The sequence below is a fragment of the Salmo trutta genome, chromosome 8 (assembly GCF_901001165.1).
Source record: "Salmo trutta chromosome 8, fSalTru1.1, whole genome shotgun sequence".
Classification (NCBI taxonomy): Eukaryota; Metazoa; Chordata; class Actinopteri; order Salmoniformes; family Salmonidae; genus Salmo; species Salmo trutta.
In genome coordinates this window covers 37,529,392-37,546,264 of record NC_042964.1, presented here as the reverse complement: position 1 = coordinate 37,546,264, position 16,873 = coordinate 37,529,392, and the positions used below count along the sequence as shown (strand labels likewise).

General features: G+C 46.8%; 2 protein-coding genes across 3 annotated transcripts in view; both read left to right on the top strand.

The window, feature by feature from the left end:
* The first annotated feature begins 1,228 nt into the window (after positions 1-1,228).
* On the top strand, positions 1,229-7,820 carry LOC115198827 (host cell factor 2-like). The gene is given in 16 exon segments (XM_029761147.1): positions 1,229-1,694; positions 1,930-2,078; positions 2,288-2,451; positions 2,649-2,851; positions 3,066-3,150; positions 3,258-3,361; positions 3,575-3,799; positions 4,055-4,237; positions 4,508-4,572; positions 4,760-4,940; positions 5,033-5,082; positions 5,163-5,306; positions 5,502-5,687; positions 5,972-6,269; positions 6,384-6,459; positions 6,601-7,820. Coding segments are annotated over 16 exon segments (2,274 nt in total). The 5' UTR covers positions 1,229-1,543; the 3' UTR covers positions 6,611-7,820.
* Positions 7,821-8,002: 182 nt separating this feature from the next.
* LOC115198822 (centrosomal protein of 83 kDa) overlaps positions 8,003-16,873 on the top strand; it is a 10,057-nt gene continuing 1,186 nt past the window's right edge. The window contains exons 1-15 of one of the 2 annotated variants that reach the window (XM_029761136.1): positions 8,003-8,061; positions 9,035-9,217; positions 9,332-9,482; positions 9,605-9,697; positions 10,090-10,221; positions 13,137-13,388; positions 13,566-13,697; positions 13,853-13,967; positions 14,123-14,267; positions 14,547-14,696; positions 14,823-14,898; positions 15,028-15,185; positions 15,353-15,482; positions 15,596-15,699; positions 15,773-15,968. In XM_029761136.1, coding sequence (XP_029616996.1) covers positions 9,045-9,217; positions 9,332-9,482; positions 9,605-9,697; positions 10,090-10,221; positions 13,137-13,388; positions 13,566-13,697; positions 13,853-13,967; positions 14,123-14,267; positions 14,547-14,696; positions 14,823-14,898; positions 15,028-15,185; positions 15,353-15,482; positions 15,596-15,699; positions 15,773-15,968 — 2,007 coding nt within the window. In that variant the 5' untranslated portion in view covers positions 8,003-8,061; positions 9,035-9,044. The remainder of the gene's footprint in view (positions 8,062-9,034; positions 9,218-9,331; positions 9,483-9,604; positions 9,698-10,089; positions 10,222-13,136; positions 13,389-13,565; positions 13,698-13,852; positions 13,968-14,122; positions 14,268-14,546; positions 14,697-14,822; positions 14,899-15,027; positions 15,186-15,352; positions 15,483-15,595; positions 15,700-15,772; positions 15,969-16,873) is intronic. The other variant, XM_029761137.1, reaches the window with a different exon arrangement.

Sequence of the window (16,873 nt, the reverse complement as noted above, 5' to 3'; positions counted from 1 at the left end):
TAATATTGGAATTTAACATTTAATAACAACTCATAACTTAACTCATGAATTCAGTGACACATTGATGTGGCAACTCTCTTATGCTCTGTTATTGCACAATTCTAATTTGTACATAGGTCACAAATAAAGCTATCCCCAGTAAAATTGGATCACAACTCATGAGCCCACCTCCTGCACTGCTCACACCTAATCCAGTCCACACCTGTAACTGAAAACAGGGGGAGATACTATATGACATAAAATGCTGTGGAAAATAGCTATAAAGTAACATTAACTGTAATTCAATCAGTCACTAGTGGAAACATTTACAACTGCAATTAAGTCACGTTATCTTATTTAATGTATTGTAACGACCCTGGGTTTATAAGCGCGGAAATCGACTCTGCCGGACGAGCATGCTTTTGCGGCACAGTCGATAGCGCGCCGGACTTCGGGCTTGAAGGTCGAGGGTTCGAGACTTGCTCCCTGCCTGTTCATTACAGTATTTTACCACTCCTAGCAGCTTATGCTAACTAGTTTATGCTAACTAGCTAGCTGGCTAGCATGTACTGCTAGTGAAGTTGCTAGCTAGCAAGTTAGCATAAACTAGCGCTAACCGGGCTAGTCATTGTCTAAATGATAGGTAGAGACACAGTCATAGAAGCCAGTTATGAATGTGCTTGGGGGCGATGTTGCCCTCAACACACTCATCCAACATATTACTACTTTACTCTAAAATGATCTACATTTTTCTCTCTAAACAAGTGGATTATTTATCTTAAGGCTTTCCTACTTGTATATTTAACAAATGTATATATAGATCTAACTTCATTGGAATATATATACAATTTTTAAAAAATGTAAAAAAAATGGTTTTGTTGACATATCTCCAAAATGTGTGATGAAAGTGTTGGTGAAATAATTAGCGTAAACTTTCCCAAACTTGAAACTCAAGAGCTTCCTATGGCCGCCGGCCCTGAGTCTACACACACACACGACACTTTTAAAATAGAGGTTCTCTAAGAAAAATATGTGGCTCTTCTCCACTTGCACTATGTGAGGCTGGAGAAAGTGTTTCGGGATATTTCTTGAATGTTGTAGCTTGTTCTACTACCAGTAAATAATGCAGACAAAGTAGGTAAAGGATATAAGCAGAGGACAAGGATTTACAACTAAAATCAAACGTTAAACTCTGGCTCAACTCAATTTCTTGCCTGGCTCTCTCTGGCATTTAGGCAAGCCTACACAAAAGTCGGAAGGATGTGAAAACTGCATTTTTATAGCTTATAGTAGCTTAGAAATCAATTCGGCAATACAAATCCATAAATTGTATCAACACCTATTATTGGCAACAACAAAAAATCTGTCAAAATTGGACACTTTCCATTAATTTCGATCCAAAAATAGCAACTTCCTCTGTCTAGTATTGCACTTCCGGTGAAGGAAACAACGTGAGAGTTTGACACCTCGCTCCGCCTATTTCTCTCTGTTAACAACAAACAGCGCCAAACTGCTGTAACCGTGTATGGCCTGAACTCAGGTGTGTAGCGTTCCTAACGGTACAATGGACCCGTTATGGAAAAAAGTCAACTCATTTCCTGGACCTATTCCCCGGTCAAGACACGGACACCGTGCAGCGGCTATTCGGGAACTTATTATCGTGTTTGGAGGTGGAAACGAGGGGATAGCGGAGGAGCTCCATGTTTTCAACACCGGTAGGCTAACGCGTTAGTTACCTAGTTTGGCTAGCTAATGGACGCTACACATTTTGCTTTTGAGAAGTAAACTAGTTAGCTATTTGGTTTTCCTAGCCATCTGGTGCGACTAATATGTTAATGCCTTGGAAGTTTCACAAAAAATCCCTGAAGCGCAGCAGCCAGCTTGTTTACCAGGCTAACGTTAGTTAGCTAAGCAAACCAACTTTTGGTCGGTCTCTGTCCCTTTGTCTAGTTTCTAAGCAGTGGTTTCTCCCAGCGGTGAGAGGGGACATCCCTCCAGGCTGTGCTGCCCATGGTTTTGCCTGTGAGGGAACCCGCATCCTGGTCTTTGGAGGCATGGTGGAGTTTGGCAAATACAACAACAGCCTGTATGAGCTACAGGTGAGGTTCTCCCACTCAATAGTGTCTTCAGTAATAGGGATCCTCTTGTCATGTTTTATTTATAAGGTGAAGAGTGTGCAGCAGCATTGTCATTCACAGACCTGTAGCTCTGATGGAAGGTCTTCACAAGTACAGCCTCTTAGATTGTACAGTAGATTGTATGTAGTCACTGATGGATAAGATGCCATAGTTGACCCCTTGTCTATCAGGCGAGCCGCTGGCTGTGGAAGAAGCTGAAACCCAGGCCACCCAAGAACGGCATGCCGCCCCCCTGTCCCCGCCTCGGGCACAGCTTCACCCTCATTGGGAACAAGTGCTACATGTTCGGGGGACTGGCCAATGACAGTGAGGACCCCAATGGCAATGTCCCAAGGAATGGAGCTATGTACCTAGCTCCAACAGTCTCCAACGCAGCTTCTCTAATCAGGGTACTGAGGGTTGTGATAATCATAAGTAACCTTAATGCTTGCTCTGTCACTAATGTTGTTCTCATCTAGCCTGGACCCAGATCTGTTTGGCCACACCAATGACCATAGGATCCCACTGGCTGTCTCTGTTTTCTCTCTGTAGGTACCTGGATGACTTTTATGAGCTGGAGCTGCAGTCAGTGTCAGGGGTGAAGGGTTGGAACATTCCGGATACTAAGGGCGTGGGTCCGTGGGCTCGAGAGTCCCACACGTCAGTAGCATACACTGGGTCAGGCTCCCCCAAACTCTACATCTTCGGAGGAATGAGAGGCAGTCGCCTTGATGACCTCTGGCAGCTTGACCTCGGTAACCTCACAGTCTACTGCCATGCTTTGATGAACCACATCCTAACCACAACAATTTGAATGAACTAACCTCCTTGGTGTGAATTCAAGTTGCTGTAACCAACCTTCAGTTCCCATAAAACGCAACCTTGCATTCGTGTTTGTGGCGATGAACTGATTGCAATGAGGTAATCTAACCGGCTCTCTGAATCCACTTTCTTCTGTCTGCTCTTTAGAATCTATGACATGGTCTACACCTGACACTTAAGGACCCCCTCCTCTACCCAGAAGCCTTCACTCTGCCAACATTATAGAAAACAAGTAATGGAAATACTTATTTTGTGTGTGCTGTATATGTTTGTGTGGTATCATGGATGTTTGCCTAATATGTTTTTTTTGTGTGTTTTTTTTGCTTTGCCTCTGCAAAGGATGTATGTTTTTGGGGGGTGGGTTCCCGTTCCAGAGACAGACAAACCTAACGCCCTGGGAGCTGAATGGATCTGTACCAACTCCTTATCCGTGCTCAACTTAGGTCAGTATCATACCCTAAGTGATAAGCTTGTAATAATGAGTATCTGACTGGTCACATAACAGGCATTCCATTTAATTAAATTCATATTTTGAGAATCATATTGAATTGAACCCAGTAAGGTTAAATCAATCACATTTATTTATAAAGCCCTTTTTACATAAGCAGATGTTACAAAGTGCTTAAATAGTTGACCCCTTTTCCTGTTGATATCAGACACCATGACATGGCAGAGCCTAGGCCCAGATCAGCAACAGGGGCAGACAGTGAGCCAGGGGGACCAAGAAGAGCCCCAGCCCAGCAGTGGGGGACCCCGAGCCAGGGCAGGCCACTGTGCTGCATCTATCGGCTCCCGCCTCTACATCTGGAGCGGCCGTGACGGCTACCGGAAGAGCTGGAACTACCAGGTGTGCTGCCAGGACCTGTGGTATCTGGAGACAGGTGAGAAGAGAGACAAGGATACTATTAATTTCAGCACGTCTTACTACTGTAGCTCAATATGTGCTGCAGAGTCATACCACCTTTAAAGCATGTTTTTACATTTTAATTTAACCTTTATTTAGCTAGGAAAGTCAGTGGAGAGAGTGTATTTCTCATTTGTTCACACTAGAAACCCTCAGATGAAGTTAAATGGCTATTGCTACCTGCTAGGCCATTTTGCTGCTACAACCTAACTGTGACTTGTGGTGTTTTCAGAGCGGCCCTCCACCCCAGCAGCAGTACTACTGGTCAAGTCCACCGTCAGCATGCTCCGTGTGGCCTGGCGCCCCCTACCTGCAGCAGAGTGTTACATCCTCCAGCTGCAGCCTGTCTCCCCCTCTAACACCCCAGACAACCGACCCAGCACAGGTGCCCAGGAGAGGAACCCCCAGGACCAAGGTGAGAGGAGAAATCTACCTGCTGTTCACACACAACCAATCAGAGACCACAAATTTGAAAAGAGTTCAGGAGTTCTGTCTGATGCCAAGCTATTGGCTTTGAAAGTGGTTTAGAAGCAGAAGCCTTTGTCCGGGGCCATCTGGTCTACTCACAAGGCCAGTGTTGACGTCTGTACCGGGCCAGGGTTGAAGGTTGACGCAGGCTAAGATATGATGAGCTAAGAAGAGGTATACATGTAAAGCTATGCTTGATGTGCTCGTTTTCCTCCAGATGTCCAGTCAGCTCAGGTCCCAGATGACCCCACCTCACAGGAAGCCCAGAAGACGTCCCAACAGGTTAGATGGTGACCCCTTACATACATATCCAGTTGTCTTAGCTACAGTGCTGGGAAAGTGCTATATTCAGATGGTGTTAGTACTGCCATTGAGACCGTAACAGCTAAGCTAAATGTTACATCCCGATTGTTAATGCTACATTGACTGACACTGAATATTGCGGTCCCCCCCCTTCCGCACACGCAAGGAGGTGGCTGCAGGGCAGAAAGAGACTCCCATGGAAGTGTCAGAGGCTGTTAGAGACCCCCATCCAGAGGGGGAGAGTGATGCTTGTGGAAAAACACAATCTGAGCCCTTGGGACATGAGGCTGACCCCACAAAAACCTCCCAGCCCTCGAACACAGTGGCGAGCAGTGAACACCAGCCAGGTAACAGCATGGACCCCAAGCTAGCTTTTTACTCTACCAGTATGGTTTGAATATCATCTGCATAAACAATGACAGTCCTTCCTCATTCACAGGACAAGAACCTGACACCACTTCCTTAGATCTCAACACTGTCAAATGCAAGGTAGGATAAAAATACTAAAGAAGTTATTCATTTTCCTACCATAGAGACTGAAGGAAGTAACTCCTGTCTGTGCCCTGTAGGTATCTGGTGAGAAATCAGATGAGTCTGAGTGGTGTGATGCTGGAGTGTTCAAAACCCTGTTCTCTGAGGTTACCCACTACTACCTGCCACCTGGGAATGACTTTATTCCCACCATCTACAGCAGACCCACTAACACTAAAGAGGTAAGCCACATCTTGGCTTGAATCTTAAATGACAGTATATAATGAAAAACATGCCCCAGAATGTGTGCAGATAACATGCAGAAACCATCTTCAGCTAGCAGTCATTTTTTGTTCATTTGTCTCTAATCTGTTCATTGATTTCCCGATTTGACACACACACACACGTACCATTTTCAACACACCCCACTCCCACAGATGAAGTTGCAGGGGCCCCAGGACTATGAGTGGAGGGAGAAGCAGGAGCTGTGTCCAGGTGTAGCCTACAGGTTCAGAGTAGCAGGCATCAACAGCTGCGGTCAGGGAGACTTCAGCCCTGCCAGCGAGTTCAAAACCTGCCAGCCCGGCTTTCCCGGAGCACCCTCTTCTGTCAAGATCACCAAGGTACACTACAACAGCAAACTTTACACTGAGAGAAGGTTACTGTTGAGGGGTGTATATGAGGCCAAGCACATTAACAGAATGTGCTGCCAGCATTCGTTATTGTTCAGCAGAGGCTTCAGAGAGCTCACATGGGAGATTGTTGTGATTTCTTGCTACCTGTTCAATTTCACTAGTTTTCTAGTTCCACAATATATTTCTCGTTTTATCATATGTGTATCATTGTTTCTCCAAAATAACCTGCTTTTCCTCTCATCCTTTATCCATCAACCACTGTCTTCCCCCAGGCTAATGACTCGGTCCACATCACATGGGACTCCCCCACCTCCCCGTCAGGTAAGATCCTGGAGTACTCCATGTACCTGGCAGTGAGGAAGAGCCGGTCCAGCAGCTCTGAGCGCCCTGGCCAGCTGGCCTTCATCAGGATCTATCGCGGCACCAAGACCTCTTGCACCGTCAGCCCCGCCCACCTGGCCAATGCCTACATTGACAGCTCCGCCCCCAACCGGCCAGCTGTTGTGTTCCGCATCGCCGCCAAGAACGAGCAGGGCTACGGGCCCGCCACACAGATTCGCTGGCTACAGGGTACGTTGCAAGACAGGTGGGGGAGGGGTTATCCTGACCCTGAATCAGTACTCTAGTGGCATACTGACTGTCACCACTGAGTGGTGTCTAACCATGGGCTCTGTCTCCTTTCAGATGCCAGTAAACTCAAAGCCTCGTCAACACAACCAGACGGCAGCCCCACAGAGGCAGAACAGGAGGCAGCAGACAGGTGAACAAGCTCTGCTCTGATCTGAATAAACCTTAAAGGTTTATATGAGATGAGTTGTCCCTTGCCATTGTCAGGCTTGCTCTTTTTAGAGTTTGATGTTAGAGGACTTAATGTCGTTTTTTTTCTTCTCGTGTCTTGCAGTTCAGGTTGAAGATGGACTGCCAGACGCTCGCCGATACCCAGGAAAGATGATGTAACTAGTCACAGGGCATGACTACTTTCCAACCGAGCCATGTCCCTCACCAAAAGGCTGTACAGAACCTATAGATTTTTAAAGTTATTTTTTTATGTTTTTTCTAATTGTTGTACATAACTGTTGCGTGTGTTAATTTCCACCTGTCATTTGACCATACTGTATTACATTATAGTGTCAAATAAGTTGCACTTCCATGAGTATTTTTTAAGTTAAATAGATAACTGATGTTAGCATTTCCCCTCTTGTCAAACAGACAAGGAATGAACGTGCCTTAGTGTATGAAGGGGTTTTGAATGGGGATGATGGTGAACCGGCCAGCGACTGCTTCACAATAATTAACATGTAGCAAACTTGAATAGAATAATAGTGGGATATTTTGTGTATTTATCATTTGGGCCAAGTCAATGGTTGTATTTCAGCTTCAACATGCAGAAGTTTTTTGTTAAGTATAACATGATTCCAGCACAGCACTTCTTACATGCCTTGTGGGTATGGAATGTGAGTGTTTGAGTCCATCAATTTATGTTGTTCCTTTACCATTTCATATTTATGGATACTGGTATTATCCTTTTTTCAAGTCTTTATTTGTATTTTGTAGCCATAGGAGGTAAGCCATGTGTTTGAATCTTAAGCTATCTATACTTCTGTTAATACAGAAATACAGTGATTGACACTACCTTTCCTCTCTTATAGCACTGTAGCTCACTATGCAATGTGGAAATCACTAGATTTCTTTGGGCTGCTCATGTTTACAAATTGAATTGTAGATTTGATCCAGACATTAATTCCATCTGATTCCAAAGCTACTTTAGTATGGCGAAAGCGAAGATACATATGAGCTTTTTTTTATTTTTATTGTTGAATCTTTAACATTTTGTACCATATGTTACTCAGTGAGTATGTAGCCCAGATCCCATTTTTGTTGATATAAGCTCAGTGCAGGAGATAATTGTGTTTTAACATTCCTGTTTTGTTACAGGGTTGTATTGAAAAATGATCCAGGCGGCATGACTAACTGTTATCCCTGTACTCTTGGTAGGTGTATGTTGTACAATTTGTACAAAAGGAGAACTGAGAACATTTTGGACTTCTGTTAACAGTCCAAATGTGGTTAAAAAAATGACAAGAAATAAAACTGGTCATGACAATCTGCTAATGAGCATTAATATCAGTGTGTGTGATTCTTATCTGAAATCAGACAACCTTTTTTTATTCAATTTGTGAAAATGGATCAAACTGAAAACTTCATTGTGGCGAGAGTTTTCCAAGAGCCTTTGTAATGTTGCAATTTAACCACATGGGGTTAAAATTGAAGTAGAGTTAAGATAAATCTCCCATGATCCCATGCGAATCTGTAGTTCTCTGCAGGATAAGATAGCTAGTTCTGTCAAGGAGTCGAGTTCGAGGTAAGCAACGATCAAAACTGCATATTATTATCGCTAAAGTGGTAGCTTCTAGGAATGAGCGTTCTAAATTGTGCCCAAGAGCTAGTCAGTTAACTTCATAACTGATTTGACATTGTTCAGTGACCGGTGGTTAGCAAGCTAGTGTACGTTGGCTAGAACGGCGGGAGTTAAAGCGCCACTTTCAAAAAGAGTAGCAAGAGTGGCTCTAGTTGACTCTAAATTACTGGCTAGTTACTGATGACCGCTTGGAGATCTATGTCCTTGCTATTTTGTTTTTGTGCGACAGTGATCAGCCAAACACAGTTATGCTATCAAGTACTGTAGCTAGTTAACGTCGTATGGTCCGGGCAAGACAGTCAGCTGAACTGTTTAGTGTGCAGTAAAGGGACTGTTTGTCTTGGCTGGATTGCCTTGCCTGTATTTGTTGCATCTGAGTCTGACATTCTGTCTTTGTTCTTTGAGTAGCTAGCTACATTTATCCAGGGTGGGTGGGGTGCTTGAGATGAGGCCAAGATGTCGAGTGCAGTGTTTGCAATCAAGCATAATCATCCCTCCCTTGACCACGCGTATCCACAACAGAAAGTGGAGAAATCACTTGAGACTGAGGCTGTGTAGTTACCTGAGCGGTTGTCATTTGCACAAATAGCTGGGGAATTTAGGGCTACCATGGTAACAACTGCAATTTGCCCCCAAACCACTCATCACACCATCCTTACAACATCAGTCTTTATCATGTCTGACCTGCAAACCGAGGAGAGCACTGCAGGTCTCTTCGCTTTGAAGTCGGTTCTGTCTTGTGATTAATTTCGTTGAGCTAAAGCCTTTGTGTAGAGAGGAAGAAGTGGATCTTGCTTTGATGTCAATCTTTCTTACTAATTGGATGATGTATTTGAAAAGGGATGGAGGGGAACAACCCACAGCTCTCGCTTTCCCTAACCTCATTCTCTCTTCCTCCCTCGATATATCCATCCAGTAGGGGCGAGATGAACCCCTCTGCCCTCGCTCAGTCCGGCCCCCTGCTCCCAAGCCTGGACCCTGGGGGGACGGTGAAGCTGGGGGGGTCTGACATGGAGCTGCAGAAGATGCTGATCGATGAGCGGATGAGATGTGAGAACCACAAGACCAACTACCGGACTCTCAAGGCTGAACATACCAGGTAACAGCCCTGGAGAAGTGTGAGTGTGTAATACCATAATACAGATATTTTTTTTTCGTGTGTGTGTTGTGTTCACGCTTGTATACATCTCCTTCACCGTGGTGTCTGTCCCAGGCTGCAGGATGAGTTTACCCGGGGGCAGGGAGAGCTGAAGCGTCTCCTCAGTGACAAGCAAACCGTCCAGGAGAAACTGCAGCTGTTGCTGGCTGAACTCCGAGGAGAGATGCTGGACAAGACCAGGGAGCTGGAGGAACTACGACTACAGGTACTGGAGCTAGTCCATAGAAAACACACCTACTGACCTGTGACTACTGTAGTGTCCCCTTTGTATATGGCAGTGTTTCTGTCTCTGTGCCAGTGTGTACAGCAGTCGGTTTGTTTTGTAAGGTGCTGACCCCCCAGCGGTTGGAGCTGTTGAGGGCCCAGGTGCAGCAGGAGATGGAGGGGCCTGTCAGAGAGCGCTTCAACAAACTGGAGGAGGTGAGCCTCGCACCCCGGGACACTTCTGTCTGTTGTCTAATGCTATTTACTGTTCTCTGCTCCTGACTGCTTTCAACCACCTCCGACTGCCTCTGCTCCTGTTTTTTATACTTTGTACTGCTTCTATCCAGCTTCAGCTGCTTTTGATAGCTTTGACACTTTAGTTCCACTGTGCTCTCCAACTGTCCCAGCTGTAACCGCTATCTCCATAGCAACTGCTTGAGAACTAAGCGTTGAACGTTTTTGAGGGCAGGGAAGGGTGGGCCATCACACTTGAACTGTCAGATCATTGAGAATGAAAATGGTACATCCATTCAAATTCTACTTTCTCTCTTTTGTTTCTTTCTCCTCCTTGATTATGACAAGCCCTCTTATCTCTGTGTTCCTTGCAGGAGACTGAGAAGTACAGGTCGGAGTATAACAAGCTGCGGTACGACTACACCTTCCTGAAGTCTGAGTTTGACCACCAGAGAGAGGAGAGCGCTCGGTTACTGGAGGAGAAGAAGATCCGCTTTGATGCTGAGGTGTGTGTGCGTCCGTGTGTGTGAGAGGAATCTTTTTAACGTGAGGTCTAATACAGTATGTTTGTCTTTCCATATACACTACATGACCAAAAGTATGTGGACACCTGCTCGTCGAACATCTCATTCCAAAATCATGGGCATTAATATGGAGTTGGTCCCCCCCCTTTGCTACTATAACAGCCTCCACTCTTCTGGGAATGGTTTCCACTAGATGTTGGAACATTGCTGCGGCGACTTTCTTCCATTCAGCCACGAGCATTAGTGAATTTGGGCGATTAGGCCTGGCTCGCAGTCTGCGTTCCAATTCATCCCAAAGGTGTTCGATGGGGTTGAGGTCAGGGCTCTGCAGGCCAGTCAAGTTCTTTCACACCGAACTCGACAAACCATTTCTGTATGGATTTCGCTTTGTGCACGGGGGCATTGTCATTCTGAAACAGGAAAGGGCCTTCCCCAAACTGTTGCCACAAATTTGGAAGCACAGAATCATCTAGAATTGTATGCTGTAGCGCTAATATTTCCTTCAATGGAACTAAAGGGCCTAGCCCAAACCTTGAAAAACAGCCCCAGACCATTATTCCTCCTCCACCAAACTTTACAGCTGGTACTATGTATTCGGGCAGGTAGCGTTCTCATGGCATCTGCCAAACCAAGATTAGTCCGTTGGACTGCCAGATAGTGAAGCGTGATTAATCACTTCAGAGAGCGGTTTCCACTGCCCGAGTCCAATGGTGGCGAGCTGTACACCACTCCAGCCGACACTTGGCATTGCGCATGGTGGTTTTTAGGATTGTATGCGGCTGCTCGGCCATGGAAACCCATATCATGAAGCTCCAGACAAACAGTTCTTGTGCTGACGATGCTTCCAGAGGCAGTTTGAACTCTGCAGTGAGTGTTGCAACCGAGGACAGACATTTTTTGACATGCTTCAGTGGTACCGTTCTGTGAACTTGAGTGACCTTGAAAATAAGGGAGAGCCGCACACTCTAGGAGCTCAGATGCAAAAATGTAATATCCAACGTTTCGACAGCCAAGCTGTCTTCATCAGGGTATGATCACAAACACTGCGAGATGACGTTTATATAGTGTCAAAAGACACAGGTGTCTGTAATCATGGCCAAGTGTGGCCTAATATCATTGGTTAATTCTCAAATATAAAAATGGCATACAAAGAACAGCATACAAAAAAACAGATGGTTATCATACGATCATAGATTAATTTTAGACTACACAAGCTTACCAACAATTACAATGGCAAAGTCACAATAATCACAAGAATGGCTTCAGATCAAAGTCTACATTGAGACCGAAGGGAGCAAGAGTCTTTCAATTAAAGATCCAGGCAGCCTCTCGTTTTAACAATAAATTGTCGAGGTCACCCCCTCTCACAGGGAGGGTGACGTGTTCGATGCCGATATAACGTAGGGACGAAATCGAGTGGTTTGCTTCCAAAAAGTGGGCCACAACTGGGTAAGTCAAGTTTTTGCTAAAATGCTCTGAGATACGTTCTTTTAATTCACGCTTTGTTTTACCCACATAATTTTTACCACAAGGACAAGTTATACGTTCTAACTACCCGCTATTCAAAGCGCTCTGAACAAATTAAGGGAATCATTCACAAACATTGGCACATTCTAAAATCCGATGATAGTCTCGGTAATGTTTTCGGACCTTCCCTTGGTCGTATTCTCACGCGGCAGAAATCTCAGACCAATTGATACACTCTGATTTACCACCCCAAGATATTCCTGAACGTCTATTTTCGCCCCTACTGGATGGAAACTATAAGTGTAATGGCTGAGCTCAATGCAATGGCACTTATAAATGTAGATCCTTTAAACACCCCCAAACAGGGAAACAGATCCCAATCAAAGGTGTTATCACGTGCTCCACTAAGGCAGTTATTTATCTTATAACTTGTCCTTGTGGGTAAAACAAAGCGTGAATTAAAAGAACGTATCTCGGAGCATCGTAGCACCATTAGGTCCAAAAACTTGACTTACCCAGTTGCGGCCCACTTTTTTGGAAGCAAACCACTCGATTTCGTCTCGTCGTTATATCGGCATCGAACATGTCACCCTCCCTGCGAGAGGGGGTGACCTTGATAATTTATTGTCAAAACGAGAGGCTGCCTGGATCTTTAATTTAAAGACCCCTTCTGTCTCAACAGACTTTGATCTGAAGCCATTCTTGTGATTATTGTGACTTTGCCATTGTAATTGTTGGTAAGCTTGTGTAGTCTAAAATTAATCTATGATTGTATGATATCCATCTGGTTTTTTTGTATGCTGTTCTTTGTATGCCATTTTTATATTTGAGAATTAACCAATGATATTAGGCCACACTTGGCCATGATTACATACACCTGTGTGTCTTTTGACACTATATAAACGAGTCATCTCGCAGTGTTTGTGATCATACCCTGATGAAGACAGCTTGGCTGTCGAAACGTTGGATATTACATTTTTGCATCTGAGCTCCTAGAGTGTGCGGCTCTCCCTTATTTTCACGTTTTCTACTCCGCTAGCCAGCACCTCTCCTAAATAGGTGTGCGTTTCTTTTTCTTCTAACTTGAGTGACCTACCACTTTGCGACTGAGCTGTTGTTCATTCTAGACGTTTCCACTTCACAATAACAGCACTTACGGTTGACCGGGGCAGCTCTAGCAGGGCAGAAATTTGACGAACTGACTTGTTGGAAAGGTGGCACCCTATGACGGTGCCACGTTGAAAGTCACTGAGCTCTTCAGTAAGCCCAATTTACTGCCAATATTTGTCTATGGAGATTGCATGGCTGTGTGCTCGATTTTATACACCTGTCAGCAACTGGTGTGGCTGAAACAGCCGAATGCACTAATTTGAAGGGGTGTCTACATTCTTTTGCGTGTATGTATGTTGTGTGTGTGTGTGTGTGTTCAGGTATCACGGCTGGAACGGGACAGAGAGGAGCTGATGGCCCAGTATCAGGGCACAGACCCGTCTAGAGACGGTAAACGCGTCGAGTCTCTGCTGAGAGAGAAGGCCCAGCTCCACCTGCGTCTGAAGGGCCTGGAGGCTGAGGTGGCTGAGCTCCGGGCCCAGAGGGACAACTCTGGCCAGCAAGCCGAGAACGTGCAGCGCATCCAGGTCCGCCAATTCGCAGAATCCCAGGCTGCAGCCAAGTTACTGGAGGTAAGAAACTTGTGTTCTGTCAGTCCATTTTTTTGAACTGTTATTGTCACTATGAAACTTAAGCTAGATGATGAAATAAATCTGTTGATGGAGTAAGTCCAAACTTGGGTAGAATGACTTTACTGTGTGTGCTTGTTTTTGATTTCTGGAGTAATGAATAATTTGATTGTTTCTCAGGCAGAGAGGCAGTCACTGCGCCTGCAGCTGGAGCGTCTGGGGAGCGAGTTGCAGCTGAGTCATGAGCAGAACACCCAGCTGACCGGCAGACTACACAAGGCTGAGAGAGAGGTCAACACTCTCACCAGCCAGGTAAGTACCTATGTGATCCTTAACCTCTAACCCCAAAGATCATCAGCTGTTACTCATAGCGGATGCTCTTATCCAGAGCGACTTACAGTCCCCGCCATAAACACTTATGTCAATAGGTTGCTGTCTGCTCATGCTAGTCTCTCTGTTTCTCTCAGGTGGAGAGCATGAAGCACTCTCACAAGCTGGAGGTGGCCAATGTGAAGCTGGAGTGTGCCAGGTCGAGAGGGGAGGTGGAGAGGGAGAGAGACACACTACAGGGCCAAATGGAAGGTAACTCGGCAAATAACCTCTGTGTTTTGATCATACATCACTGTACATCACTCATTTTAGTCTGCAAACTTAACTCTTTCCTTCCTGTCTCCTTTCATCTCCTTCAACTTTCTCTCTCTCTCCCTTCCTTCCTTTGTTCTCTGGCTGTCTGTCAGGTATGCAGTCTGATGTGGAGGTGTTGAAGGGGACGGTGGAGAGACAGAAGGAGGTGCTGGCTGAGAGGGAGAGGGAACTCGTCCGGCGGGTGCAGGCTGCTCGCGAGGAGGAGTTCCATAAAACAGCCACCGTGCACGAGGAGAAGTTAGGATCCATCTCTCTCTCACATACACACGGTCTCACATACACACGGTCTCAGATGACTTTGTTGAAATTGTGTACATCGATCGTGTGTGTATATAATGTGTGTCACCTTAATAGGGGAGGGTGGGCTCGTGGTAATGGCTGGTGCGGAATTATTGGAATGGTATAAAACACATGGTTTCCCTTCGTTTGATGCCAGCCATTTTATGAGCAGTCCTCCCCCCGGCAGCCTCCACTGGTGTGCGTGTGTATATAATGTGTGTGTGTGTGTGTGTTCAGGTTGGTGCTGGAGGATCGTCTGGCTGAGCTGGAGCAGCAGAGGGCGCTACAGGATGCTGCTGGCCAAACCCAGAAAGAGGAGTGGGAGGAGCGTCTCCGTGGCGCCCAGCTGGGGGAGGAGTCTGTCCGTAAGGAATTGCAGATCCTCAGGTTAGTAAGAGGGGTGTTGCTTTACCCGTGCATAGTGTGCATTACTAATATATTTCACGTGTGTGTGTGTGTGTGTGTGTGTGTGTGTGTGTGTGTTAATGACCCGGTGTGTGTTGCGTGTGTCAGGACTAAACTGCAGCAGCAGGGCTCTCAGCTGGAGGAACTGGAGAGACAGAAGACAGATAATGCTGATCTGAGACGGGTACTAAAGCTGCCTTAGGCTCAGCGCCTGACTGACATTCAGTTTGTATTGCCCTTTCAACATTGATTGGCTGATGTAAATGTCCAAACAACATTGAGTTGACCACGTATCTGTCCCTCCCTCTCACAGCAGAACCAGGAGCTGGGGGTGCAGCTGGGGACGTTGTCCCACTCCGAGGCTGAGCTTCTGGAGTCCAACCAGCGTCTGAGGGACACCCTGGAGAGGGCCCGGGAGGACCTGAGGAGCGCCCGCTCACAAGCTGAGAGGACCCAACACGAAGCCGAGAGGTACACTGCATCGCCTTTATACTGTGGTCTGTATACTGTATAGATATGCTATGAGGAGGAATGGAACTGTTAGAAATGATACTGTTGGAACCATCAAGTGGTTTCTATTCTAACCTTCCTCTTTCTCCCTCTCTCCTATTTCTTTGTTCTCTTCCCTTTCTCTGCAGATTGGTGGAGGAGCGTCGTGTGGAGTGGTTAGGTGAGAAACACAAACTGCAGGAGAGGGATGCAGAGCTGCAGGAGAAGTACGGCCAGGCCAAGGAGAAACTTCAGAGGGCCGCGCTGGCACAGAAAAAGGTACCTGCCCCCCCCCATCCTCCTCTTCTATCTTCCTTTCACCGCCATCTTTACCTCTCTTCCCTTCCTCCTTTGCTCCTCTGACCTCTTTTTCTGATGTCTCTCTGTCGCAGAGGAAAAACATGACAGAGAACAAGGAGAAGAGATACCAGGACAGGATCCAGCTACTGGAGGCTAAGATGGCAGAGCTGGAGCTACAGACCAGCTCAGCCAAGAAGTATGTATATTTTCTTAGTGTATGTTAATGACTGTGTGTGTTTTAAGACCAGTGTGTGTGTATTCCTCCCCAGGCGTCCTTCCTACACCGAGGAGCATGCCCTCCTTAACAGACGACTGAAGGAGCTGCAGCGCCGACACAGCGAGTTCCGACGCCTCCTATTGGGCAACCAGGTGACCTCTGCCACAGGCCCCGCCCTCATGACCTCCACCACCGGCACAGGACTTGGCCCTGTCCTCGTACCCGGGTCTGACGGGCCTAGTCTTCATGTGAGTACACTGAAGCTGGGTACCTTCTCATATACCTCATCACTGGTGTTCACAGATCAGGGACAGTCTCCATAAAGAGTCTTGGAGTAGGAGTACAGATCTAGGATCAGTTTTACTTTCAGATCATGATGGATAAGATTGTGTGGACAGGGGTAGGGGGGGGGTCTGGTCCTAGCTAGGTGAGAGCATCCTGTCAGGCTGTTTCACTGCCTGGTACGGCAATCGCACCGTCCGCAAGGGTGGCGCAGTCAGCCCAAAGCATCACCGGGGGCACACTGCCTGCCCTCCAGGACATCTCCAGTACCCAGTCACAGGAAGGCCAAGAAGGTCATGGACCTCAGCCACCAGAGCCATGGCCTGCTCACCCTTGTAACATCTAGAAGGTGGAGATGGTACAGGTGCATCAAAGCTGGGACAGAGCGACTGAGAAACAGCTTCTGTCTCCAGGGCATCAGACTGTTAAATAGCAATCACTAGCTGGCCTCCGCCCAGTACCCTGCCCTGAAGCTCAGTCACTATCGCTAGCCGGCCTCCGCCCAGTACCCTGCCCTGAAGCTCAGTCACTATCGCTAGCCGGCCTCCGCCCAGTACCCTGCCCTGAAGCTCAGTCACTATCGCTAGCCGGCCTCCGCCCAGTACCCTGCCCTGAAGCTCAGTCACTATCGCTAGCCGGCCTCCGCCCAGTACCCTGCCCTGAAGCTCAGTCACTATCGCTAGCCGGCCTCCGCCCAGTACCCTGCCCTGAAGCTCAGTCACTATCGCTAGCCAGCCTCCGCCCAGTACCCTGCCCTGAAGCTCAGTCACTATCGCTAGCCGGCCTCCGCCCAGTACTCTACCCTGCACCTTAAAGGTGCTGCGTTGGCCATGCAGCATTTCGGTGATATGGCCTCTGCAGAAGTCAGGGC